Source organism: Dicentrarchus labrax, unplaced genomic scaffold, assembly GCF_905237075.1.
Source record: "Dicentrarchus labrax unplaced genomic scaffold, dlabrax2021, whole genome shotgun sequence".
NCBI lineage: Eukaryota > Metazoa > Chordata > Actinopteri > Moronidae > Dicentrarchus > Dicentrarchus labrax.
Window position 1 is genome coordinate 4,079,509 of NW_026136720.1, and position 25,702 is coordinate 4,105,210.

The window sequence follows — 25,702 nt, forward strand, 5'->3', positions numbered from 1 at the left end:
TGAATTTATACCTCCATCATTTTTGTTCAGTGATCCACAGCTAATGATCTCGGTCTAACCTTGCGGTGTCATTGATCACAACAGAACTCCGTTCAGAGTAAAGTTCACCTGCCTCCCTGAAATTAATCACCAATACAAATATATCACATTTGAAAAGAACAGGGGACACGTGTGGCATTTACAGGTCCTTTTTATTCCATTCCCATAACGTGACATTTCTCTGACATGGAACAGCTACAATGATAAAAGACATTTTCAACAATCTGCATTCAATCGATATTAAATGTCAGCAAAATGAAGGTACACGGATTAATTATTGGATAGGTTCAAGATCATTTTATACAGTTAATGAATCATTCATTTACTTAATTAAACCCGTCGACTTGTTACACATGTCAAATAATGGCTTGTTATTTGAAAAGCAAGACTAGGAAACAGCTACGACTCGAGTCCAACCGATCACAGGACAGAACTCGCTCACACAGACGGACGGAGCCACTGCTCAGAGATCAGATGGAAAGCTGTGGATACTGCACCCAAATCATTTAGGAGCTGAGCTGACTTTCCTTTGAGGGCTGAGGAAAGCAAAAAGTTGAGACTGTTGCAGTTTAAAGCAGCCCTGAACAAGCGGGAAAGACAAAGTGCTGTGAGGGTTGTACTTAAATAAACAGGGCTGCAGTGAGATGAAACACAAACACAGAGGCAGGATGGAAGTCAATCAGGAGCCAACTTCACGCTCACAACAGAAACTACAGTTTTTGTTGCTTCGTGTGAGCTGTACAGTACTTGTAGGAGGATAAATCAATCTCTTTTCTTTCCCTCTGCACACAAGCATGCAATAAAGAAGTGGACAATTTCTCAAATCATCTGCCTCTTTCTCTAAACTGTGTGAGAGGACTTTCCTTTATATTCAAGCAATTTCCACAGACATGATTTTTTTTTTACTGGGAAAAGTCAGCAATCATTGTCCCAATAAATATAGAAGTGGTTCATTTACAGCTGGCTGAGTGTCAGTGGTCGTCTGTCAACATGGCGGCAGCGAGAAACCCGAGAGTTTTGTTTGTTTTCTAATATTTTCTGACCCAAAAGGAGAAGAAAAGAGGAGAAGAAATGGTGGCAGGAAAGTTTGGTGGTTTATAACTCACTCATCATTCATCACCTCATTTTCCACCTTGCTCCCCCCCCTCAGCCTGTGTTTGCCACCTCATCTCCTCCTCCTCTCTTCTCTCAGTTCTCTCCCAGTTTAAGCCGTGCGAACTCGTTGGCCATCTGTAGCGCCTCCTGCAGGCACTGCGTGTTCCTGCCCGTGGCCTGGGCCGACATGTCCTTGCCGCCTCCTTTGCCGTCCAGCAGCGGGCACACCTCCTGAACCCACTCGCTGGCCTTCAGGCCGCGTTTGGCCACTTCCTAAGAGAGGTAGGGGGTGGAGTTAGATGGGGCAGTGAAGGGCTCGCAGCGCACTGTGTGACTGGGTGAACGGGTGCCTTACCTGTGGGACCTGACACAGGCAGGTGATTTTGCCGGCGTCGGGGTCTACGGTGAAGAGCATCGCAGCGGTCTGGGGGGATTGCGACTTCAGCAGCTTCAGTGACTCATTCAGCGCCTGAGAGCGACGGAGGGAGAGAAGAAGTGGAGGATGAATGTAAGCGGGGGGAAGAGTAGAAACAGAGAGAGAAGAAAGAAAGAAAAAACTCTCCCAATCAGCACTATTGATGTCTCAAGGTCAGAATTAATGGGCCACAGAGCTGATTCGGTCCCATGGCAATAACACAATGAGATAAGCTACGAGCCTGCCTGAGAAAATGTGCAGTGCTGCAGAGATAAACTGAATTTTAATACTGTTTGCGCTTTTCATTTATATTTGTTCAAGATGCTGATGAAAACTCGGGGTTTGGATTATAGATTTACTCTTGTATGTGCATGCAGGGTCTTGTTTAGGAGGCTGTTAAAAAACTCCTGTATTGAGTCTCACCTTAGCCGAGGCTCCGGTCTCCATCTCCATGATGAGCAGCGGTTGGTTGGGGTTGCTTTCGATCACCTCGCTGGTCTTCTCCAGGACCCTCTTCTGGATGTCAGCCTTGTAGGAGCGGTCCAGGTCGTCCATGATCTTCTTCAGCCCCTTCAGGTTTTCCCTCATCTCGTCCTTCCGCCACTGGGAGATCACGGCTGTGCCTATCGACTGCAGAGAGGACGGACGTATCGATTAGGGATAACTCCATCGACTAATCGATTCACTGGATAAGAAATATTTTTGCTTTACTGAAGCAATAGGATGTGTGTTGTGTTTGCCGCCACAGAACAGAAATAAAGTCTCTGTTTATGAAACGTTAACATTACTACGTCTTCTTGCACTCTTACAACCGAGTAACTAGCAGGTTCTACGAATCAGGTGAGGGCCTGGTGCCCTTTGCTGCATGTCATCTCTTCTGTCTCTCCCCCTTTCCTGCCTCTTTTCAGCTCTTCCTACCAAATATAGGTAAAAACCCCCCAAAAAATTATCTAAAAAGACGAAAAGAAAAGCTATTTACCTCAGTCATGTCTGCGATCTCCTTCTGAATGTCCTTATTCGGGGCCGTCTGCTGCTTCACCTTGTCTCCAAGTGCAGACAGAGCCTGTTGCAGGGAATCGGCTTTCCTCTGGGCCTGGTGGATGTGAGACACAGAGACATGAGACAAGGGACGGAGGCGAAGAGCGGAAAGTGCAGGGACAGAGAGAGAAGCAGAGTGGGGGAAGCAAGAAGCAAAAGACACGGCGGAGGATCAAACTGCACTTGTTGTCTAAAAATAGTAAAGATTAATTTGTCCTCCGGGCCTGGATAGTGGGAAAATGCAACATGCTCCTTTTTAGCTCCGAGTTCAACACAAGTCAAAAACAAGCTTCATTCATTTTTTATCACCGAGGAGCTTTTTCTCACCAGGGACACAAATTAGAAACATAGCCCCTCAGTCTGAGACGCATTTTCATATAATTAGCAAAGTTTTTCTGTTTTGAGTCGCAAGAAAATGATCGACTATTTGACCATCGATAAGTATTCATTTAATTTCAGACAAACATGCACTATAGGAATCTTACATCTTTATTTAAAACTCTTTTTCTAGTGTGGGTGGATGTGCGGATATGAGCATAATGCTGGAAGCAAGTGTGTGTGTGTGTGTGTGTGTGTGCGCGTGCGTGTGCTCTGACCTTCTGGGCCTCTGTTCCTGTCACAGCAACAATGCGGCGGATGCCCTTAGCGATGGCCTCCTCTGAGACGATGACAAACGGCGCGGCGTGACCCGAGTTCTGCAGATGGCTGCAGATAACAGAAACCAACAGCACATTACCAACAGCGTTACACAACTGTGGGGTGGGGGGTGGGGGGGCAGCTGAGAGGGGGAGAGCGGTGAAGAGAAGGAGGAACACGAGCAGGAGAGAAAAACAGTACTAAACAACAACAACAGCAGCAGGAACAAGGGATTCTTTGATGTTGTTTTAATCTGCAGCCGCTTCAAAAGATGACATCAGATTATTAAAGAGGAATATTTTACAACCTGAAGCGGCGTAAGATGGTGGCACATGCAATTAAAAAACAAGCCTCACAGTGTTTAAATCAACTTTATACAAAAACGCAGTTTGGAAATCATTTCGACTTCCGACAGTAATCAAATAAAATGAAAAGTCTCGCTATAATCTATGTCAGAGCGGGGACGTCTCGGCATTCAGGGGAATTTTACAGCCAGGAGCCAGACATTGTAAAAGTCAGTGGAGCAAGTCTAATCGCTGGATTGAGCTCCACAAAATGTTCCAGGCCTTCTCTGTACAGGGACACGGTCGCCTCGCCGTAAAGACCCGCAAATCCAATTAATGGTTTCCACTTTACACACCGCCACTTGGCAGGTCTGACACATTGGAGGAACGGGTGGCTTCGAGCAGATGCAAACACTGAAAGGAAGGTGTTTGTGATACAGCTTTCTTTTTTTAACATATAATCTAAAGAAACATATAAAAAAAGAAAAGAAAGATTATAATCAATTGTGATAGGTACTACATGTGGCTTTGTAGGGCACAAAGGCCTAATAGTGACACACTCAGATATCGAGGAAGCTACTGTTATCTTTATTAAAATCTTTTCTGAAACATGGTTGCCTCTGCTTCAGACTGACAGCTTAGACTGCAAATAGGAAATATGAATTTCACTGGTGTTTTTTTAACTTCCCTATGTTCTGTTGCAGTTGATATTTGTTAAAATTAAAAAAAAAAAAAAAAAAAAAAAAAAAAAAACTGGAGACTCACGTTCCACCACAAAACTCAATGGAGGTGAGGGAACCAGCAGCGCTGTCGGGGTCCTTCAGCAGGTCCTCAACGGGGATCCCAATAGACACGACTCGGACAGGGTCGGGGTAGGTCTCATCGAACACGGCACGCAGACCCTGAATGGCCTTGGCTTGTGCTAGTGGGGCTTCCATGGCGTACACCGTCTGGAGAGAGCAAAGTAGAACGCACCGTCAGCTGATGGTTTAGATTTAATTGAATTATTCCAAGATTTTAAAAAAGACACTGGAGATATTAACCATTTACTTTCTCATACAAAGGCTTATTTCTGTTACAGTTTCAGGGAGGTTGGAGGTCTAAACAGTTGAGCTACATCAACATCATTCATATCTAAAGACTCTAGTGTGTGACTATTTTATGTGTATTCCCCCACTGACCTTAGCGTCTCTTATCAAGGCACAAGCGATCTCTTCAGTCCGCCGGACCTCCCCCGTGCTCAGGGCACCTTTAGCAGTGAAGTCAAAGCGCAGGCGGTCAGCGGCGACCAGGGAGCCCCTCTGGTCTGCCTCCCCCAAAACTCCCCGCAGGGCGAAGTTTAAGATGTGTGTGGCGGTGTGGTTGCTCATGATGGGCTTACGACGAGCCTGCAAAGAGAATACAAACAGATATTTGTCAGAGAGATCAGAGCTCCTTCCAGAGGGCTAAAAAACAGACAGAGGTCAGAAACAGATCCTGAAAATGTGTCTGTTTTACTGACTGATAATGAACAACATCATGTATGACGTATCCTACATATGTTCTCACCTCATCTACGCGTAAGGTAACGTGGTCTCCAACCTTCAGCGTGCCGTAAACCGTCCCCACGTGGAGAACGTAACCTCCTCGGACCTGCGTATTCTTCACTGTGAACTCCATCCGCTGCAAAGAAATAAGAAAATATGAAGGGACAGCATTGCTGAGATATGTTCTTGTTCTGCAGAAGTTAGTTATTTAGAAAGCTGGCTGGAGCATTCTGTGTGCGTTTTGTCGAAGCATTTGGAGATTAAATATACATTTTTGGAAAGCTTTTGAAGTGCTTTAAGAAATGGTGTCGGATACGGGAGAGAACATAAAGGCTTATCAAAGCAGACGAGGTTCCTTCAGCATGCCTTCACATCCTCAGCAAAAATGATAATATTAGAAAAAAATATATCCAGACATACAAAAGACTGACATTTGAATGGATTTTTTCCGACAGATGTCTTCTGCAAACTGTGATATGAATAGGTTTTTATGCCATTCGTGTTCTCACTCATAAGAAAGATGAGAACAATTTATCATCTTTCATCTATTCTCCCATCAAAATGGTGATATGTCATTTGGCAGCCGTTGACAGAGAAGAAGGGGCTTTTTTCCCCCACTCATTATTATTACCCACCAGTCTGTTATGACCTTGCTGTGTGTGTGTGTCTCAGAACAAAAGTATGCATGATGTGCACCAGGTGTGAGCATGTGTGTATGTAAATAGGTCTGTGCCGGCACGAGGGAGGCAATCAGGGCTCCCACACTTTTTAACAAATCATTTTCCGGCCACTCTGTTTACTATGTAGCTTCTTGCCGTACTGAATTAGGTTTCTTTTATTTCTTCAGGTTATATTGGTGGCTTGCCGAGGTACAGTTGATTTCGGTTTATATTGGCCTTCGCCCACACTGGAGTCTAAACTCCGCTCCAGTCACGTTATCACACATTGTAAATAAACCCTTAAGTGGTAAAATCTCAGCAAACTGTGACTGCTTGGGACTTGGCCACCCCTAGAGGGATTAAACACCAACTGTGATTGATAGTGTAATTGCCCTTTCTCCCCAATTAAGTGTCAACAAAGGGTGATTTCACTGTAGCTTCGTCAAAAGCCTGGATTTTTGTTTAACCTGCAATGTGACCACTGTATAGTTCGGGGAAAAAGCAACAAACACTGAAAATTACCCTAATGAGTTTTTTAATGCCTCAAACCTCATGGTGTTAATGTCAAACAGCATCAGTGGAGCTCGTTAAAAACCACTGAGAAGCACATTTTTCCACTTTTCATTATAGTATTTATTTAATTTCACCGCACTTACATCCTCTGTGCTTTCGTCCTCTCGTAGCATGTAGCCCTCGTCAAATGTCTGTCCGCCCTGCTCGGCGTAGAAGGTCGTCTGGTCCAGCAGAACACCGCACTCCTGACCCGTGGTCACTTCGTCGCAGAAAGCGCGGTCACGGCGCAGGGCCAGCACTGTGGCTGTGGCCTGCTCAAATTCTACACACGCAAACAGGCAGACGGTTAGTGCGTGAATATAGCCGACGAAGCTGAACTCAAGGTACAGTTTGATGTTTGAATGATGTATGTGCAGACTTTGACACTAGAAGGATGTTTTTGGGGGGTGTACAGGCACGACTCCAGTAATCCTGGTCCAGTATGCAACTTATATGAGTGTGAAGTAGAAACTTGAAGCCTCCAGTGCACAGACACTGAAAGTGGACTTCACAGTGAAGTAGGAGACAGCTTGTGTGCAGCAGGAAAACTTTAGAAATGAACAAAATTAGCATATTCATAGAGTCTGGAATTTTTAATGAGGTAGCAGTAGATGCCTTTTTAAGGATTTTAATGTGGAAATTATACTGTTTTTGCATATCAGACTCACAGTACGGTTCCAAGCAACCATTTGTATTTATGTCTTAATACATGTCTGGAGGGGATCTTTAAAACGCCTGCTGGTGAGAGTGTGAATCACTAACCGTATTTTCCGGTCTCGTCCGAAGTGTATTTGTATTTGGGAGAGTCGTCTGTGGCGGGGATATTTTTGTTTCTCAGCTCTTCAATGGCGTAGATGTCCAACATGATGTGGTCCGCGTCTCCTGCGCCCTTACCCTGGGACTTCAGCTACACAAACAAACACAAACTCAGTTATAAAGGAGGAAATCTACAACACGTGGTCAGTTCGGTGGACACAAACGAGAAATGAATGAAACATGAATTAGAAAAGTATTAGCAATTTAATTTTTTAACAGGACATTTTAAACTGGGTAAGTAAGGGCTACAAATCTTTCTCATTACAAGTCTAAACCTGACTGTGTCCAACCAACAAAAATCAAAGTTTTCTGGTTTCCGGTTTTCATGAATCGGCTTTGTTTCGTAAAGTGTATACCAGGCAGCAATACTCTAGCTTACATTTATTATAATAAAAGTGTGCATTCCTGTACAATCTAATATAATTCGACACAAAAGCCCTGGAATACATCCTATCTTTGTTAAGTTTGTGTCATATTCATACTCCTCTCTCTCTCCCTCTCTCTCTCTCTCAAAACTTTACAAGCTTCACAAAGTTAGGATTTACTGCAGGGCTACTGTGTTGTATTACCTCAGATTGTGCCTAATAAACTGAGTGTACATGACAGGATGAAGAGGAAATATAAATGGTATGGTGTGTCGAACTCAGACCGCGGAGCCGGTATGTACACAGACATTAGTTTACTGGGATGTGTTGGACAGCAGTCTGAAGCTGTAGTAATGCAGGAAACTTTTTGTAAAATCAAATAACGAGGGATTAGCACAGGGCTGTAAAGTAAATCAGGGTTTATTTAAACAGCAGGTGCATGACTCCTGGTTCTAACTTACAGTGCAATACTAGAGAACGCTGACGCAGGGTGAAATAATGTACCCATGGGAGTAGACACAAAACACTGTTCAGCGGAGTTCCCCCTCACAGGCCAAACTCATAAATATCAGAAGGTTTCTTTCACTTTCCCTCCATCCCTCCTTTCATCTCCTCACCTGTGCGGCCTTCTTCTCCTCTTCGAAGGCAGCCATGTCCACGCCCATGCCTTTCTCCTCCGCGATGAGGGAGGTCAGGTCCAGAGGGAAGCCGTATGTGTCATACAGCAGCCATGCTGTGTCACCTGGATACACACACACACACACAGAGAGAGAAAAAAGCTGCTTAATATGCAGGAGGGGCGTCTGTCTGAAGCACGATCAGCGTCAGCTTTATTGGCATGTGTACACATAGTAAAATAGGAAAACCTGACGTAGACAACCATCTGTCAATATTTAAATAGTTAATAAGAAAGATTTGAGACAGAGAGAGTGGAGAATGAAGGAAGAAACACTGATCTTTAATGCCACTTAACACATTCTGAGCAGAGATATAAGTTAGAGGGAGGATTAAAGAGGATGACTGCAGGAGAATATAAACAACAGTGGTGCTCTGAACTTGTTAAAATGATATCTATGTATGGGTCTATGTATGTATGTAAGTGGTAACACTTTTTGTTAAGTGCGTCTCACCTGGGATGGTCTTGCAGTCTCCCAGACTCATGATCTTTCTATCGAGGATACGGCGCCCCCTGCTGAGGGTTTTAAGGAACTGCACCTCCTCCTCATTAATAATGTCCTTCACCATTTCTGGGTCTTTCCTCAACTCCGGGAACGCATCACCCTGGAGAGTGAAAGAAGACAGGGATCGAAGATGGAGTGAAGAGGAGGGGAGATGAGGGGAGAAGAGATAAAAGAGGAATAGCAGAGAATCGATGGTGAAATTCACTATTTATAACCCTACTTATGAACTGGATGTTAGAATGTACTCAAGCTCCAATGTGCACCTTTTTACAGGGAATAAAAGAGAATACAGGGTATCTGCACACAGTTTAAAGCATTTTAGCTTTAGCTTTTTAAAATCTCACCAGGGAATCGACCACCACATCCACCAGAGACGCAAAAAAGCCTTTCTGAGCTCCCAGCTTCTCGTGGGAATAACGGACTGCACGACGCAGGATCCTCCTCAACACGTAGCTACAATACAATTACAATAAAGTATTAAAAATGAACTACAATATTTACGTGTATTGTACTAACTCTATGGTGTGTGTGTGTGTGTGTGTCAGTAATTAAACACCAAATTACCAAAGTATAATTTGGGAAATACCCCTCAAGGACTAGCACACTACACACACACAAATTAAAGTATGCTGCGTTCATGTCTCACCCTCTTCCTGTGTTGTCAGGCCGGCCGCCGTCTGACAGGGCGATGGTGATGGTGCGGGCGTGGTCAGCCAGCACACGGTAGGCCATGTCAATACCGTCAGCATCCTCAGCACCTACTTTACCGGTGTAAGGTCGAGCACCTGTACCCTGAAACACAAATTATGTTGAAACTGCGTATAAGATTAGTGGTTCTCAACCTTCCTTTTCTGATGTACAACCACAGCTGATCCTGGAATTGCTTTTGTTAAGGTCTCTGCCTGAAGTGGCAGAAATTGTTGACGTTTAAACCATTACTTATACCTATCTGCTGTATTTTGACATCTCTTGCTAACTAGTTTTCATGAACTCTTAAATCGCAGCACATGACGTTAATGTGTTACAACTGACTCAGGTCAGTGGCAGGTGTGTCCTATAGCCGGTTGTAGCTGGTAGTTTATTGGATATTGTGACAATAACTCTACAAAAAGATCAGCCACACACATTTCTAATCCTATTTATGTGTATATTTTACACAATTGCTATTTCTTTTCATATTTGTACACCCCTGGTTAGCACACCTTTCCAGGACCTTTTTCAGGAGTTTTTCTTAACAAACCACGATAGCACTTACTAGACAGCCATATGTGGTCATCATTTAAGGGACACACCCCTTAGCTTGCTCGTGGTGGGGGTTTTCCTCTTTTCTAACTGACCAAAGTTTTCCTCTGTAACATTAATTTAACCACAGCACAAGCTAAAATACTGTTTCCACGACAACACAGATAATTTTATTCAATTTCTGTGTTTCCATGACAGGGAAACTAGTCTCTAAGTTTCCAGGACATATGGGAACCCTGTTCAATCCCACAAACAGCTACAATGTGTTCTGCTGTGAGCTTGTAATTGCTGTGTGTACCTTGAACGGTGCGATAAAACAGCTAATGATTGAAATGCTACATAAATGCTGAATAATAAGTACAGTCACAAAATGTAAACTGTCTAAAGGCAGAAACCAAACATCATCCAAAATCATCACAAAGTGCTGAGGAACCCGAAGCTTCAGCTGACAAGTGAGATTTTTTTCAATCATGTTTACACTTCCATTCATTTACACAAATCTGGAGCATCTCAGTACCTTCTGAATGGCTTCAAAGTACGGGATGAAGAGGTCGGTGTCATAGTTGGACATCTTGTTCTGCAGTACGGACACCAGGCGCTCCAGACCCATCCCTGTGTCGATGCTCTTCTTAGGCAGTGGCTTCAGCTCCGTCTCAGACTCTCTACAGTTAAAAAAAAGACAGATTTTCTGATCAGTAAATGAGTGTTTGTACTTTTGACAAGGCAGACTTGTAGTGAGAGAAACTGACTTATTTAGTAGTTATATTTTTCAGTTTGTTAAAAGAAAGGTAGCACAGTTGAGTTCAGTTCATGTCAAACTTTGGATTATTTGGGATATTCCCCTTTTTAATCACAATAACATTTCTGCCCGAGACTTTTTTTCATCCAAACACACACATTTCAGAAATCAGTTTAAGCTTTTACACGGCCAAGTAATCAGATTTCTTCGGCAGACGTATATCTACCTTAATACTGTGACATGAAATAGGTCTAACATTGAAAAGGACATTCAGTGAGATCACTTGTAAACAACTGTAAACTTCTCTTGACTGCACAAACAAAAGGAGGAACGGTAAAGGAGGTGAGGAGAGAGGGAGTGTGCATTGTATTCAGTAGCTGCAGTGCATAATAAATAGATCATGATAAAGGTGTGTCCAAATTCCAGCATCGGCTGATCTTTATTTACGAGTAGGTTTATGTTTTGGTATGTTGCCGTCACAAAGCAGGTGATCATTTGTAACCCACTGAACTGCTTACAAGCCTGTATAAAGAGATTACATTGTGGGTTTTCTTTTGTTCACATGACTGTTAAATAATAGCGGTTAAAAAAATTAAAAACATACTAAGAGAAATCTTTAAAAAATCTGACAACGGCAGCAAAAAAAAAATTCCAAATTAAAAGAAAGCAAAGCCAAACGAACTGCAGGATTTGATGATAATAAATAAGATAATAAAGCAATTTTATAAAAAAATGTATAAGCCACATATATATTTATGTAATTTATTTGGAAACCATGGTAACACCAGTGTTAAAACAGGGGTGTGCTGCCCTTGTGTCATGCTCCACGCATTTAAGCAGCTTCTCATTAAGAAATAAGATAAACAGAGCGACCATACAGAAACTATGCCCCATAATATTACAGCACCAGACCTGCTTCGTCCTGCTTCTACCTGCTCGTCATTATTCGCACAATGATGTCGAGTTACACAGATAAGAGGGTCCATGTGGCGCTGATGATTCAGGAAGACAAAATCTGTCCCACGAATGAGTTCTCTGTCAGTCCAAATGCTTTCATGCTTATAGGTCTTGGTTCTTTTGTTTTTACTGGCCTTTTTCAGGGTTCCCTCTCTTTTTAAGAAAACATTTTCCAAGTAGGCCTAGTATTGACACATGTAACTTTATTCCTCCTAGTTTAATGATGCAAGGTTTATGATGAAGCATCTCAGGTTTGTTAGAGGTAGAAGCATAAAGCTTTTTTTTGCATGTACACTTATCATTGCCGTGCACATATTTATTAACCACAACACTGGGTTTTCATTCTGCTCACGGCTCAGGAAAGAATAAACTCGACTAGATTGTTGCATGTTTGTTCCACGTCTGGTAAACCTGCGTTAAAGTGTCATATATGCAGCTTAGCCTTCCAACAGTCAAACTAAATACTAGTGAGGGGCTAAAAGAAAACTTATTTCCAGGATATTTTCCATATTTCCAGGTGTTTCCATAACTGGAAAACTAGTCTCTAAATTTCCAGGTTTTCAAGGATGCGTGGGAACCTGTGAGTCACTTAAATTAATGTATTCTGCAAAGGCATGTAACTGTGAGGTAAATATACCTTCCCCCCTCTTTAAGATCTCAAACATACTGTGATCAGTGTCTGTGTGAGTGAGTTACCTATTGAACTGGATGAACACCAGGTTCCAGATCTCCAGGACGTTGGGATCGTCCATGTTCACCAGGTGAGAGGCGTCCCTCCCTCCGATGCGGTCAAAGTGGATCTCGCTGCAGGGGCCGCAGGGCCCGGTGTCTCCCATCTCCCAGAAGTTATCCTTCATGCTGCCTGGCAGGATGCGAGCCTCATCCATCCTGAGAGAAACACATACAGAAGCAGGGAGAGAAGATATTAAAACATCGAAATTGTGTGAAAATTAGAACATATGACTCTATTATGTCTCCCTCAACTCAAAAATATGTCTTAATACATGCCTGGAGGAGCTCTTTAATCATACAATATATAACTATTCTGGTCTACACGGTTTACATATACTAGACTTGCTGATATTAATTACACCACTATGTCACTCTGTTCATATATACTATCTATTTTAAATGTTTTTTATATTTTATATACACTCCTTTTTGTTTTTTGTTTACCTTCTCTGTTATGTGTACTTATTTCTGTCCTTGTGCTGCTGCTACACCTGAACTTCCCCTCTGGAGATCAATAAAGGCCTTATCTTATTACACGGAAGTCACAAAATGAAGAAAGATGTAACAGATATAAACATAAATAAAGATAATACATCTGCGTAACTGTCCAGTCTGAGAGCCAATATATGCAAAAACAAGGGACCAGTGATGTGTTTCTATATGAGCAGACACCAAACCCAACAGATATCAGGATTAAGAGAGTGTTTTGGATTGTTTTTTAATGAGGGAAAGCTCAGAGAAAGTCAGATACTATGGGGGGGAAATGTCAACTGAAAGCTTTGAATAAATAATCGGTAGATAACTGCACTGTTGAAATACCATGAGAGAAAATTTTTAATGTATTGGGCCTGAAAAAAAGGTGGAGAAACGGTAGAGAGGGAGTGAGAATCTTCTAAGCTGTTGTTGTAGTCGGTGTGGTGGCTCTGTGGGACTGGGGGAGGAGAAGAGAGGCACTTCCACGGGGAATAATCACACAGCATTATGCAATCACTTTAAACAGCGGCAGATAGACAGCAGCCGCCACAAATGCAACATCTGTAAAAAGAGCTATAAATGATTTGAAGAGGAGGAATCAGGTACACCCAGGAGATAATGCAGGGGATTCAAAATAATTCATAGTGGGGAAGGATTACTAAAAAGGCGTTTTAAGTAAGTGCTGTCTCATTCCCAAGCAAGGCTCACCCCAGGTCGATCCAGATCTGTTTGCACTCCAGGTCGGGCTCCAAGCCTGCGTCCTCATTACCCCCAAAGTAAGTGACATACAGACGATCAATGGGAATACCAAACTCCTGGGTCAGCAGCTCCAAGGCCATCTTACAGGCCAGTTGCTGCAGAGGGAGGAATGACACGAGACAGAGAGGACAACGAGACAGGAGCGTAAGAGAAAGTAACTGCAGTGCTCAACAGAAAGCTCATACCTGGGTTGAAGAGGCGCAGGTATAAGAATCTGAAGTTGTTGTTGTTGTTTATGTCCCTAAATCAACTCACAAATTAGTTACTGATCGTTAATGAAGCTCAACCGATACGGGTTTTTCAATGACCGACGCTGATATTTAGATATTATATATGAAAACTAAATCAATCACGTACAACAACATGTGGATGCATTTTAGATTTAATACAAGGAAAAATTAACTTGCGTGACTAAAATATGCATTATTTTAAAATAAATTAAATTTAATTATTTAGATTTGTAACCTTAGTCACAGTTGAGTTATAAAGTTCCTTAATAGAGGTTACAGTCATGTCCAGTAAGGACACAGGATTTGACCTTTTTATTTTTATATCAAAATGAAGGGCACTACAGTAGAGCGAGAGCAATAAGTCTGCCAGGCTGACAGATCAGTCAACATTAGCTTATTGCAGCTATATCAGTATATTTGTACATTACAGTACAGAAATGCATCATTTCAGGTCATTTAGAGTTTGTCCACCAGAGACAAGTTGATTTTTCAACTGTAAAATGTATGTAGAGTATGCATCTTAGTCACAATCTCTAAGAGATCTGTATCAAGATTATTGTTTATTTATGTTATATGATTATTATTATCTGCCTCAAACCTCCAGTATCAATCAGGTTACAATTGCAAGGTGACAAAAACATGAGACGACCGAAAAGGATGACAATACCTTAAAGTAGTCCCCAAAAGACCAGGACCCCAGCATCTCGAAGAAGGTGTGGTGGTAGACATCTTTACCCACATCGTCCAGGTCGTTGTGTTTGCCTCCTGCACGGATACACTTTTGGGTGTTGGCAGCACGATGCAGCCTGGCCATAGGGTGGGACGGGTCGATGGTGTTGAGGAAGATGGGCTTGAACTAAGAGGAAGGGAAAATCCAAGTCCATTTGTTTGCTATAAGAATCTTATTATTTTAGAGTCAAAATGTTGTAAATCAAAGAGAGAGAGAGGCCCAGATATTTGAGAAAGACGGATGGATAGTGTACCTGGTTCATGCCAGCATTGGCGAAGAGTAGCGTGGGGTCGTCCAGTGGGACGGTGGATGACGAGTGGACGTACTGGTGCTCATAGCGACGGAAGAAGTCGATGAACTTTTCACGGATTTGAGCTGCACTCAAAGAGGAGTCCATTCTGAATCAGCTGTCTGGACAAAAATATACAAATACAGACATTAATACTGTAACCATCAATCATGTTTCAATCAGGCAGCACTCAAAAGGTGACATTTAATTTAGTTCCATGTTTAAGTCCCTGACTGTGATCCACAGTACAACATGAACATTTCTATGTAAATAACTAGTACAGCTTAGTTATAGAACAAAGAGAAACAAGTCTGCAGGGCTGCCCCCCGAGAACTTGACGATTCGAGTCATCAGTCAAGAAAAACCTGAGATGACTCTGCACTTTTGTTTTTTAGCTGTGTCACTGTACAGAGCAACAGCATGGCAGGCTGTAAACTTAACAAACTGAGTCTCAAAATGACCACAAACCACAAAATAACTATGATGGAAGCAGAGAGAGCTTGACGACGGACAGCGGTGCAGCAGCTGCTGACTGTCAGTGAAGTCAGTCAAACCCCTTTTGAACCAGACAGTGGTTCAACCCTCTTCTGCTGCCGTCCATTGTGACGCTGTGGGCTGACAGCGCTGCAGCAGCCCGGCAGGAGAGAGGCTCTGTGGCGCGCTGGGATTTTATAACTGAACTATGAGCAGGACAGACACTTTCTTTCTCTGACTGTGTGGAAATCTGATGTTTTCACATCACAGGTGACAAAGAAAGGCATTAACACATGAGGTAAATATGACTCATGTAGCTGTGTCAACTGCTGATATCAGACCGTAGTGTGGCGCTGAACTGAAATAAAGAGAGAAACGAGTAGTCAAACCTTCATATTGAACATCAAAATACGACTTGAGTACAGACAAAGTGTTCTCAACATGTGGCAAGCTCCCAGGAGCACGGCCTAAACAGACGTGTGTTGAGAGCTCCACATTTCTCAGGTAAAATAAAAACGTGTGCGCTCTCACAGCACTTCTGCCCAAATTTAAGGCTGATTCTAATCAGTGCTAAGTTGTGGGGGGTGTCTGCAGAGCACAGACTAAAGAGGGTTAAAGACTTTGTTGACTCCAACCAGTCATACAGCTGTTATTGTTGTTCTAATCATATGTGGACAAACCTAGCTGAACTTATCCAGTGTGAAACTGCAGTTGAGCTGCACCCTAATAAAATGATACGAACAGGAGCTGAGTGAGCTGCTGAGTGTTCTTCTGTCACAGCGCTGCGTTGCATCTGAACAGTATAAGGCTTGATGTAAATACATTTATGTGGAGCTCTTTTCTGTAAAATGTGTGATCCATCTTCTTTCTAACAAGGTTAACAGAGACACTGCAAAACTCTTAAAATTGTTTGGCCATTAGACCAGTTACAACCAGTTAAACTAGTTTAGTCTTTTCACCAAGTCATCTATTTGCCCCAAGGGCTGCTTTGCCTCAACACAACACCTCCTGAATGGTCACACAAATAAAGAAATAAGAGAAAAGCACAGGAATACTATATTTGTTGCCTGACCACTACAAGTATATAAATAAGGATTACCTGTTATCATAAAGAGGTAGGAAGGTATTTCCCCCGCCACCTATAGCCTCGAGTCAAGTCAGTTTGTAAGGTGTGTGTCTTAACAAGCGGGCTTTGCAGAGATGTTCTACTCTGTCATTTCCCTTCAGCAAATTGCCCTTTGGCTCGTCTCATAAACCAACGACAACTCAGGAATCCTGTGAGTCCGGCGAGGCTTTTCGTGGATGGCTTTTGTCAAGTTCTTTGAGCTCAACATCATTTTATCCAAAATACATGGAAACAACAGCCAAACGGCTCTTACAGGATACACAGAGTGTAATACTGAGTGGTCAGGTGGAGCTTTACTAGTGTTTAACACTTACAGCTGCCATAAAAGTAGAGCAGCCGTGAAAGAAAGCAGGAAAAATTTAACTCACAATTCAGGATTTTTCCACTGTTCTTATGTGCCATGGGGTTTTTGGGTGTTTTATTAACTACACAGTGAGCTACAGTTGGACGAGACACTGCCGCTGATGCGAGCCTACAAAGCTCATTGTGCACAAATAATTAGGAATGTAAAGATATATCGTGAGACGGAGTAATTGCAATACAAATATGTGAAGATAAAACTGATATCGACGATATCTGGGAACAAAGACTTCAGTTTAACTTAACAAAAGGAAATATGCATTGCACGGTTTAAATAAATGTATTGATTATTTAAACCTGGGATTCGACAAACCTTTGATAAAGTTACTTGAAATTGCATGTTCAGTTAATTAAACTCAAACACGTTTGGACTTTTTAAACCAAGCGCCATAACGACAGTATCGCGAAGGAACAGAAAGTGCTCTCAATAACTAAAAGTCAGCACAGTTGAATCCCCATTGGTGGACCACACTCATTCACAAACTAGCAGGCAAAGGAAACCACACAGCTGGTGCCTTCAGCTCTCCGAGGACCAGCCACCGTCCCCAACCTGACTACCAAACCACCACCACCAACCAACCTGCTGGCAACCAGAGAAAAGAAGACACACATTTGGGTGATGGGAAGGAAATTCAAGTTAAAAAGTAATAAAAAACCAAATGCTTATTGTGAAAGCAAGATCCAAAAGTGACAAGAGGAGATGAACCTGTGCACTTTTAAAAGATGCAAACAAGCCCTCATCCCTTTCCTAGGATCAGGGTTTGTGGGCTATAAACAAAGACACTTAAACCCACCCTCCAAATAAGTGGTGCAGCCCTCTTTTATACCACTGGGTCAGCTGTTTGTTCCCACAGATACAAATGAGTTACATCCTCAGGTCTCATCTGGAGTCCCAGAGGATTAAACCCAGCTCTGCTGTAAACAAGCACACAGGGACTGCTGCCTTAAAATAGTGCCAATCAATGCAGACAACATCCTTCCCTCTTAAACTGCTTTCTAAAAACATGGCATGCTGCGTTATTAGGGTCAGATAAACTCTTATGTTGAAGCTTTGACGCTAAATCTTTCAGCTAGGCTATCCCTGTATGAGAGATACCGCGGCACACAACCCTCAACCAAAACAAATAACTACTTTTTATGAATGGTACGACAAACGTTAATTGTTCTCACAGCACACGAGTGAATGATAATACTCACAGAAGTCGCTATTCTCGCGGAATGACTCGGTTTTCTGCTCCCAAACACGCCGCGTTTAGCCGCACGCTGCTCGGACACAGAGACAGAAACCACAGCGCTGAGTCTCTGGACACGCCCACGGCGGCCGCTCATTGGTCCGCCGCACCGCTGCGTCAAATTCTATTGGACGAGCCTCCTGTCAATCACAGCCGAGCCCGCCACATCACTGGTACGGACTTCCCTGTAGTGGCTGATGCAATGGGAGAGACACCGGTGTCAGAGGGTTTTCTTTATCTATCTCTTGCTTTTTGTTCAATTTAATGTTTATTTTTATTTATATTTTGCCTCTTGGGATTCCCACATTAAAATCAGTCATTTATATTTTCTGGAAATGTCTATAAAAGCACACAAACTGTGATTATATTGTCAGTGACTTTCAGCTTCCACTGGAGAAAAGGAGAATATGTATAATATATAGTATAGTATTATAGTATTTTCTAGTAAATCTCATTATATTTTTTGCATTTTTTTACATTTATAAATGTGTAAAACCTCACTTTCATGTTTTCAAGAAAGAAAATAAACCCAAAAAAAAGCTGTTAAAACTGCGACTGCTCTTCCTTTATTGAACTAAAATCACTTTATTTTTATTTAAATTGACCTCTGGCACGTTTAATGTTAATCTTTTATTTGTTTTTATTCATCCTTTATTGACATGTTTGTATATTATTAACTGTATTATTAAACAGATTTAATAAATAGAAACTGACATAGAATGTTTTTTTTCCATAAAATAAAAAGTTAAATTAAAATATCTTTGTGTATAATAATTAAAATTAAATAATTTGTGATTCCCACATTAAAATCAGTCATTCATATTTTCTGGAAATGTCTATAAAAGCACACAAACTGTGATTATATTGTGTGACTTTCAGCTTCCACTGGAGAAAAGGAGAATATGTATAATATGTGTGAGAAGTAGTATTTTCTAATAAATCTCATTATATTTTTTTGCAGTTTTTTACATTTATAAATGTGTAAAACCTCACTTTCATGTTTTCAATAAAGAAAATAAACCAAAAAAAGCTGTTAAAACTGCGACTGCTCTTCCTTTATTGAACTAAAATCACTTTATTTTTATTTAAATTGACCTCTGGCACGTTTAATGTTAATCTTTTATTTGTTTTTATTCATCCTTTCTTGACATGTTTGTATATTATTAACTGTATTATTAAACAGATTTAATAAATACAAACTGACATAGAATGTTTTTTTTCCATAAAATAAAAAGTTAAATTAAAATATCTTTGTGTATAATAATTAAAATTAAATAATTTGTGATTTTTTTTTTTTGATGAAACACCGGAACCATTGCTCTGCTGCGCTTTCTGTCACCGGCGGGGAACACATTGTTGGGGCGGACTAGTTAACGCGCTGGTGTGACGTTCACTTCACTTCCGTGCACCATGCCGACCGACACCAAGCGTGTGCGCGGCCCAGAAGTCTCCCAAAGCCCGTCTCTGTTTTCGGACAAGCCGGCGGACGTTGTCCCGTCGCGGGGCCCGAGAGCGGACGGTCGGCAGCGGGAGCAGGTGGACGTTCGGCCGGTGTTCGTCCGCTGCGGGCCGGTGAGCCAGGCGAAAGGTTCCGCGTACATCGAGGCTGGGGACACGAAGGTGATGTGCTGCGTTTACGGACCCAGAGAAACTGAACGGAAAGATGAGACTGATATGAAGTGTGGAAGGTATGTAATGAAGTGTTTTCTTATTTAAAAAACAAACAAAATGTGTTGTTTTGTTTATTTACATACAGAAACACCTGTAAATAAATAAATAATCTAAGACAATGCATCTTACATTTTAAATTTGTTGTAAGAGAGTACATATATACATGATGACAGAGAGATAATCTTACAAATAAACAAACAAACAAGCAAACAAAAGTACATACTGAGTAAAATCGCCTAAATAAAGTGAAGCCAGCGAGATTGTTTCATGCAGCTCTGATTTCTCTTCCACGTATCTCAAAAAGGTTGCCAGATCTCATAAAATGTATGTAAACAAAGTAAACTTAAACAACAACTGAGCAGTTTTGCTTTACAAACAGTTGTTTCCAACCCCTGATTGACATATTTTTATATAATAAACTATTTTAATTTTAATTGCACATGGTTTAATAAAATTTCTACTTTTACTTTTTGTATAGTTTTCTATTTTAATGTATGTTTGTATGCTGCTACTGGATGCTTGAATTTCCCTCGGGATAAATAAAGTATCTATCTATCTGTATAATGAACCCAAATAATGAACTTTTGTGTATTTTAAGCAGATTATTTCCTCTTTATGGAACTTTTTATGCAATTCTCTGTCTGTATTATGTATTTTTTGTATCATTTCTAACAATCTTACACACAGATGTGTCTGCGATAGTTGCTGTAGGAAGAGTTTATGAAGACAACTGTCTTTCTCCGTCCATCCAGGTTGACCACCGACATGCGCTTCGCTCCGTTTTCCTGCCCGGAGAGGGGCTCGTGGATTCAGGGCAGCCAGGAGAAGGATCTCTCCCTGATGCTGCAGGAGAGTCTGCAGTCGGCCGTGTGCCTCCACAAGTATCCCCGCTCTCAGATCGAGGTCAACGTGATGGTTCTGGAGAACAGCGGCTCAGTCCTGGCCCACGCCGTCACATGCGCCTCCCTCGCCCTCGCCGACGCAGGGATCGAAATGTACGACCTGGTGCTCGGTTGCTCGATCCGCCAGGACGGCGCTTCCTACGTGGTTGACCCTTCTTACGCGGAGGAAAACAGCCGCAGCTCCGGCGGCGGCGGGAACCAGGGCGGGCTGACTGTTGCCTTCCTCCCCAGCCTGAACCAGATTTCTGGGCTGCAGTCAGATGGAGAAATGACCCAAGAGACTCTGACAGCTGGGGTTCGGACCTGCATTGAGGGATGCTATAAACTGTACCCGGTTATTCAACAAGCTCTCACCAAGGCTGTGCGCAAGGCTGCTCCCCCGCCATCGGAGAGCTGAGACACTCTTTTAACAGCTCAATTCTCAAGAGCTCGTACGCCGGCGACAAAACCTAATTTTCTATATTTGCTAGTATGTTCTTTAAATAAAAATGAATAAGACTGATTTAACTGTTTTCTTATTACACAATTTAACAATGCACTTGGGGCTTTGAGCTTAAACTGACATTGGAAAGGGAAATAAGACAGACAACAAGCAATAGACCATAAATAGGATACAAAGATCACATAAAGTTGATTTAAAAGACCGATGGCAACCAGTTAAATGCACTCTTTTGCCAAAAGGAGAGAGTTCATATAAACCTCCAAGATGGATTTATCAAGAGAAGGTGTTGCTGTTGCTGCTCTGCTGGAGGTTCAGGTTTAAGATGACTTTAACTTCATCTGGAACTGAATTACATGGTGGTTGAACTCAGTTGCTGTGTCCTGTAGAAATAACCTTAATACCATTAGAAGTCACCCTATCTAAGGCCTGTGCTACGCTCTCATTGACACATTTGCTGTTAGAAAGTCTGCTCCAAGCACTAAGACAATAAAATCCCACAATAAATACCCAAAATTGAGGCGTCCTGATGGCTTTTTGCATCATCACGCCATCCCTTTCTAACCCTTCTGTAGTAATATGACCATTACAATAATAGTTACCTTATGTACAAGTGGAACTTGAGGCCTCAGGGTGGCAGTAAAAGGTAAAATCCTGGTGCCAAGCTCTTGGCATCATGAATATCCACAATACCTTTCATGGTATTTTGTACAGCTGTGGAGCTATTTATCCATCCAGATTATTTTGGTGTAGAGATGTCCGCCTTGTCTCTAATTTAATGCAACCAGATGGCACCCGACTCTCTTTCCAGAAATCATGACCAGGTTACTCAAGATAATCCACCTTGTTGTGACCACTTTAGGAACTATTTTCTTTCTTTGTGTCACTGCGCAGAAGGAAGCATCTACTCATGGACTTTTTCTGTGTACAGTTTTTCACATCAGAACCAAAATAGGATCATAGGAGTTCCTTCAGTGTTCATTGTTCAGGAGGTTTTAACCAGAGGGCTTCTCCTCTTTAAAACAAACAGGTAAAAAAAACACTGAATAAAGCAGTTCCACCTTAAATATCACTGCTTCTCCCACGCTGTTCAGCAGTAAGGACGTCCCGGAGGGGCTATGAGCCGAACTGCTGCTAACGTTAGCTCAGCTTGTTTCTCTGATAACTTAAGATCCAGACGTCCGACGACTAAAATCCTTCATCCGGTTCAAGAAGAAGTCAAGAAGTCAATTTATGACAGCTTGCGGCAACAACAATGCTGACACATGGGGATAAGCATTACTCATAATTTGTTCTTTGTTTTAAAGTATTATTCTGACCTCCTTTTAACAGGATCTCGTTCTTCCACTAAATGGCAAAGTAGCAGAGGATTGAGAAGCAACAGCTGCAAGCTGGAAGTCCTCTCCTGCCATGTACAACGCTATGAGAAACAAACATAGCATACAACCACTAAACCTCATAGCCAGTGTGAGGGGACATTTCTCAGACTGTGAGGAAAGTCCTTCTCAGGGATGTTTCTAGCTTTTAGGTAGGCCTTTTTAACTATGACGCGGGGATTCCCAACCCTCTGAGGTGGCTCTGGGCTTTGTATTTAACATTTAAATGCATCAATATGGTGCACTTGAACAGAAGGAAAGAGGCTTGATTCATGAAAAAACTCAGAACGTCTCTGAAGTTAAGCCCAGAAACTTAAACCCACAGGATTTACAGAATCTGCATCATAACATCGTCCAAATGGGAATAAAAGAGACGGATGTTGAAAGTGTGGTTGTCATGGAAACCAAGGTGTTGCAGCAGAATCATGGTTGGATTTGTGCTGAAAATGTTACACCCTATCTTTGTGACAAATAAACTGCTGATATAATGATGATTTTTAAAATGTTGCTAATGCACGTATGAAACAAACATCTATTAAAAAGCTTTAAAACACACACATACACATCTTTATTCCTTAGAAACTCACACTTAACTCCTTTATAGCTCTGAATTTGCAGGATTAAGGAACCTTGTAATAAAATATTTAAACTTATTAACTCATTAACAACATTTATAGCCTACTTTTCTTTAGTTAAGGATCAAATTCAGCTGTTTAAAGTTACTGATTCCATAATAATTCTTCCTTAATCTGAACACGAGCAATTACATTTAAACCAGCGCTACAGAACATAGTAATTATTTTTTGTTATTTACGATACTGTAATGTGTGGTATTCTAATGGCTGTTCGGTTTCCAGTGTAATGCCTTGCTCCAGTTTAGTGTTTCAGGCGCAGCAGGGAGCATTACCAACTGAAGGGATAACATCATGATATTTTTCAAAGTCGAAGTTACCATTTTTTAAATCAGCCAATATCAAATACCCTTGTCAGAAATCAGCACAAAGAGCGGGAGCACACAGTGTTACTGATTCAAAAGAAATAGGGAATTTAGTTGAAAAAGCTGCTACTTGTTGAATCATTAAAGGTCCAGTGTGCACATGTGCTTGATAGTATATTGTTCTTTATTTTAAAATGTATTTTATCCTCATTTTTACTAAACATCTCTGTAATCTGATTATGTATTTTCTTTCTGTGACTGTTACAGGTTACAGTCACAGCTTTTGTTGTATTCTGAGTACCAGTGCCTGAATTGGACCAAAAAAGGTGCCATTACCATAAATCAGCATAACTGTAACCCTAAACACAACATAACCTTTATTCTTTTACTGTCTTTTATCCATTTTAACAAGGACATATTCAGTCATGTTTTCTTAGCTATATAATACTGGGGTAAAAAAACTGAACTTTCTACGGAGGTTTGGAGGTACGCATCAAAGCGTGTGTTTTGTGTGTGTGTGTGTGTGTGTGTGTGTGTGTGTGTGTGTGTGTGTGTGTGTGTGTGTGTGTGTGTGTGTGTTTGTCTGTTAGGAGATGGTGCAGAAAGAGACCAATGGAGTGCATTGCACTTTTAGTCCATGCCCATCAGAGTGTCAGTCTGTTGACACTTTGGTGTGATCAGGACGCTGAAGCCAATGAAAGACTTTCCCGAAACAGTTTTCCCGAAACATGACCATCCCGGCATTCCACAGCTCACACTGACACACACCGCAGACACTGTTTCCCAGTCAGAGAGATTCACTTTCACAAAGGCACATATTTACTCTGCAAAATGTTTGCTCTTCTGCTTAATGTCACTGTCCAATCGGTCAGGGGTTTGTAACGGGAAGTGTTTCTACTGGCGTTGCACAAACGCATAAAGGGGACACGGTGCACATGGAAGGAAAGAATGTAATAGATGTACACCACGCTGATCCTACAGTGTAAAGTCAGTTGTATAATGTATAATGTTGAATAATTGTACCTCAGGATGGGCTAGTAAAATCCAAGTCTGTGGTCTTTGACATTGAAGTAAGTTAGTTGTGAAAGATCTCGTGTTTTTTGATTGATCCACACTACAGACTACACAAAAACTAAAAATTAGCAGCAAAACTCAGCCTTTGCTGAGTCAGTTTTGACTTTTAATTAGATCCTTTCAATCTGTGTCTGCAAGTACAATTCTAAATTGCTGAATTATTTGTTTAAAACATATCAAATGTGCACAAATTCCTGTTGTTGAAGTTTTATTGAGTCTCTCTAGACATAGAAATGTTGAAGATTGTTCCATGAATTTATGCATTTTCATGTTGCTTCACTGAACAAAATGGATATCCTATTGATAATACACACCTGGATCATTCAGTTAGGAATGAGTTTATGCTGAACAGCCATCCTAAAGTCATGTGGATGTGTATCTTCAGCTGAGTCACTTTATGTGTTACATCACTTTCTAAGTGTGAGTGAAAATGTGTGTAAATAAAACACCCAATGTGTCACTGTATGTCATCATTATAACACAGTAGTGACAATCCTCCAGGCTATTTAATGCCTGTTCATGCTTGGACTGGGTCGCTGGGTTTTATCATTATTTACTGTACTGTGTGTGTGTGTGTGTGTGTGTGTGTGTGTGTGTGTGTGTGTGTGTGTGTGTGTGTGTGTGTGTTTATTCTTAGTTCAATCAGTCATAGACCTCATTCTCTTCCTGCTCTAAGCCAGACAATACAGCTGCCATCACCGGCTATCTGCGGGCACTGAGATATGTAACACAATGCAGTAAGTTCTCGAATCACACCAACAGTCTCTGTTACTCTCAGTCAGCAATCACACAGTGCAGCTTGAACACCTGCACAGACGCAGATGATCAACATTTTCAAACAGACATATTACAAACCAAAGTGATGTCAAAATGATACCATGCAGTCTTATTGAGAAATGAGCCAACTTTTCACTTGATTTATGAGCTCAGTAAACAGTTTCTTAATGAGTTTATGGTCTCAGTCTCTAGTTTCAAGTCCTCTTCCATACAGCATGATGTTCACTTAGTAAATGATGGTCCCATTTAGAGTAAACTAGACAATAAAGCAGGGTAGTGTGGCTACCTTGTGATTGACAAGCCATTCTCAGTCTGTCAACGCAACGCACGTAACTCAAGAAGTAGAACCGTGTAATTACAGCAGAAGCTTCCACTGGCCCAATAATATATATTTTCCGCTTACATTGTGAAAGAAGCCACAGTTTGATAATATTCTTATAGACTATGAGATTCAAAAGATTAAATTATTTATCCCCATTCAAGTTAATGGATGGGTGAACTGGAAGTTAGCAGGCTTGGCCAGCAGAAGTCTTGGGCCACTGTGGCTCATAGAGCATGCACTGTATGTATTTATCC

The 25,702-nt window shown here is 41.6% G+C and overlaps 2 protein-coding genes across 3 annotated transcripts; one reads left to right on the forward strand and one right to left on the reverse strand.

Moving 5' to 3' along the window:
• Window positions 1–172: 172 nt before the first annotated feature.
• aars1 (alanyl-tRNA synthetase 1) lies at window positions 173–18,026 on the reverse strand. Of its 2 annotated transcripts, none has more exons than XM_051381009.1 (20): window positions 17,916–18,026; window positions 14,723–14,880; window positions 14,407–14,595; window positions 13,459–13,604; window positions 12,241–12,432; window positions 10,366–10,510; window positions 9,253–9,398; window positions 8,951–9,059; window positions 8,556–8,706; window positions 8,043–8,167; window positions 7,007–7,151; window positions 6,349–6,527; window positions 5,056–5,169; window positions 4,689–4,895; window positions 4,273–4,457; window positions 3,184–3,292; window positions 2,529–2,642; window positions 1,973–2,179; window positions 1,490–1,603; window positions 173–1,407 (listed from the first exon to the last, which is right to left on the reverse strand). In XM_051381009.1, the coding sequence occupies exons 2-20, from the start codon at window positions 14,864–14,866 to the stop codon at window positions 1,228–1,230; spliced, it is 2,901 nt and encodes a 966-aa protein (XP_051236969.1). In that variant the 5' UTR covers window positions 14,867–14,880; window positions 17,916–18,026; the 3' UTR covers window positions 173–1,227. The 2 variants fall into 2 exon arrangements, with proteins under 2 accessions (XP_051236969.1, XP_051236968.1); XM_051381008.1 differs by having other exon boundaries at window positions 14,723–14,876; window positions 17,916–18,007.
• A 1,292-nt stretch (window positions 18,027–19,318) lies between these two features.
• Window positions 19,319–21,025, forward strand: exosc6 (exosome component 6). Its single transcript, XM_051381078.1, has 2 exons — window positions 19,319–19,638; window positions 20,374–21,025. Exons 1-2 carry the CDS (start codon window positions 19,361–19,363, stop codon window positions 20,918–20,920), a joined length of 825 nt encoding a protein of 274 aa, XP_051237038.1. The 5' UTR covers window positions 19,319–19,360; the 3' UTR covers window positions 20,921–21,025.
• The last annotated feature ends 4,677 nt before the right edge of the window (window positions 21,026–25,702 follow it).

Bases quoted from the DNA above. Each gene is read 5' to 3' on its own strand.
- aars1 (XM_051381009.1), bottom strand. From the start codon at position 14,866: ATGGACTCCTCTTTGAGTGCAGCTCAAATCCGTGAAAAGTTCATCGAC. The intron at 12,433-13,458 runs GTGAGCCTTGCT...TGTTTCTCTCAG, and splicing joins CAGATCTGGATCGACCTGGG to GATGGATGAGGCTCGCATCC. The intron at 3,293-4,272 runs GTGAGTCTCCAG...TGTTATCTGCAG, and splicing joins ATTGAGTTTTGTGGTGGAAC to CCATCTGCAGAACTCGGGTC.
- exosc6 (XM_051381078.1), top strand. From the start codon at position 19,361: ATGCCGACCGACACCAAGCGTGTGCGCGGCCCAGAAGTCTCCCAAAGC. The intron at 19,639-20,373 runs GTATGTAATGAA...CCGTCCATCCAG, and splicing joins ACTGATATGAAGTGTGGAAG to GTTGACCACCGACATGCGCT.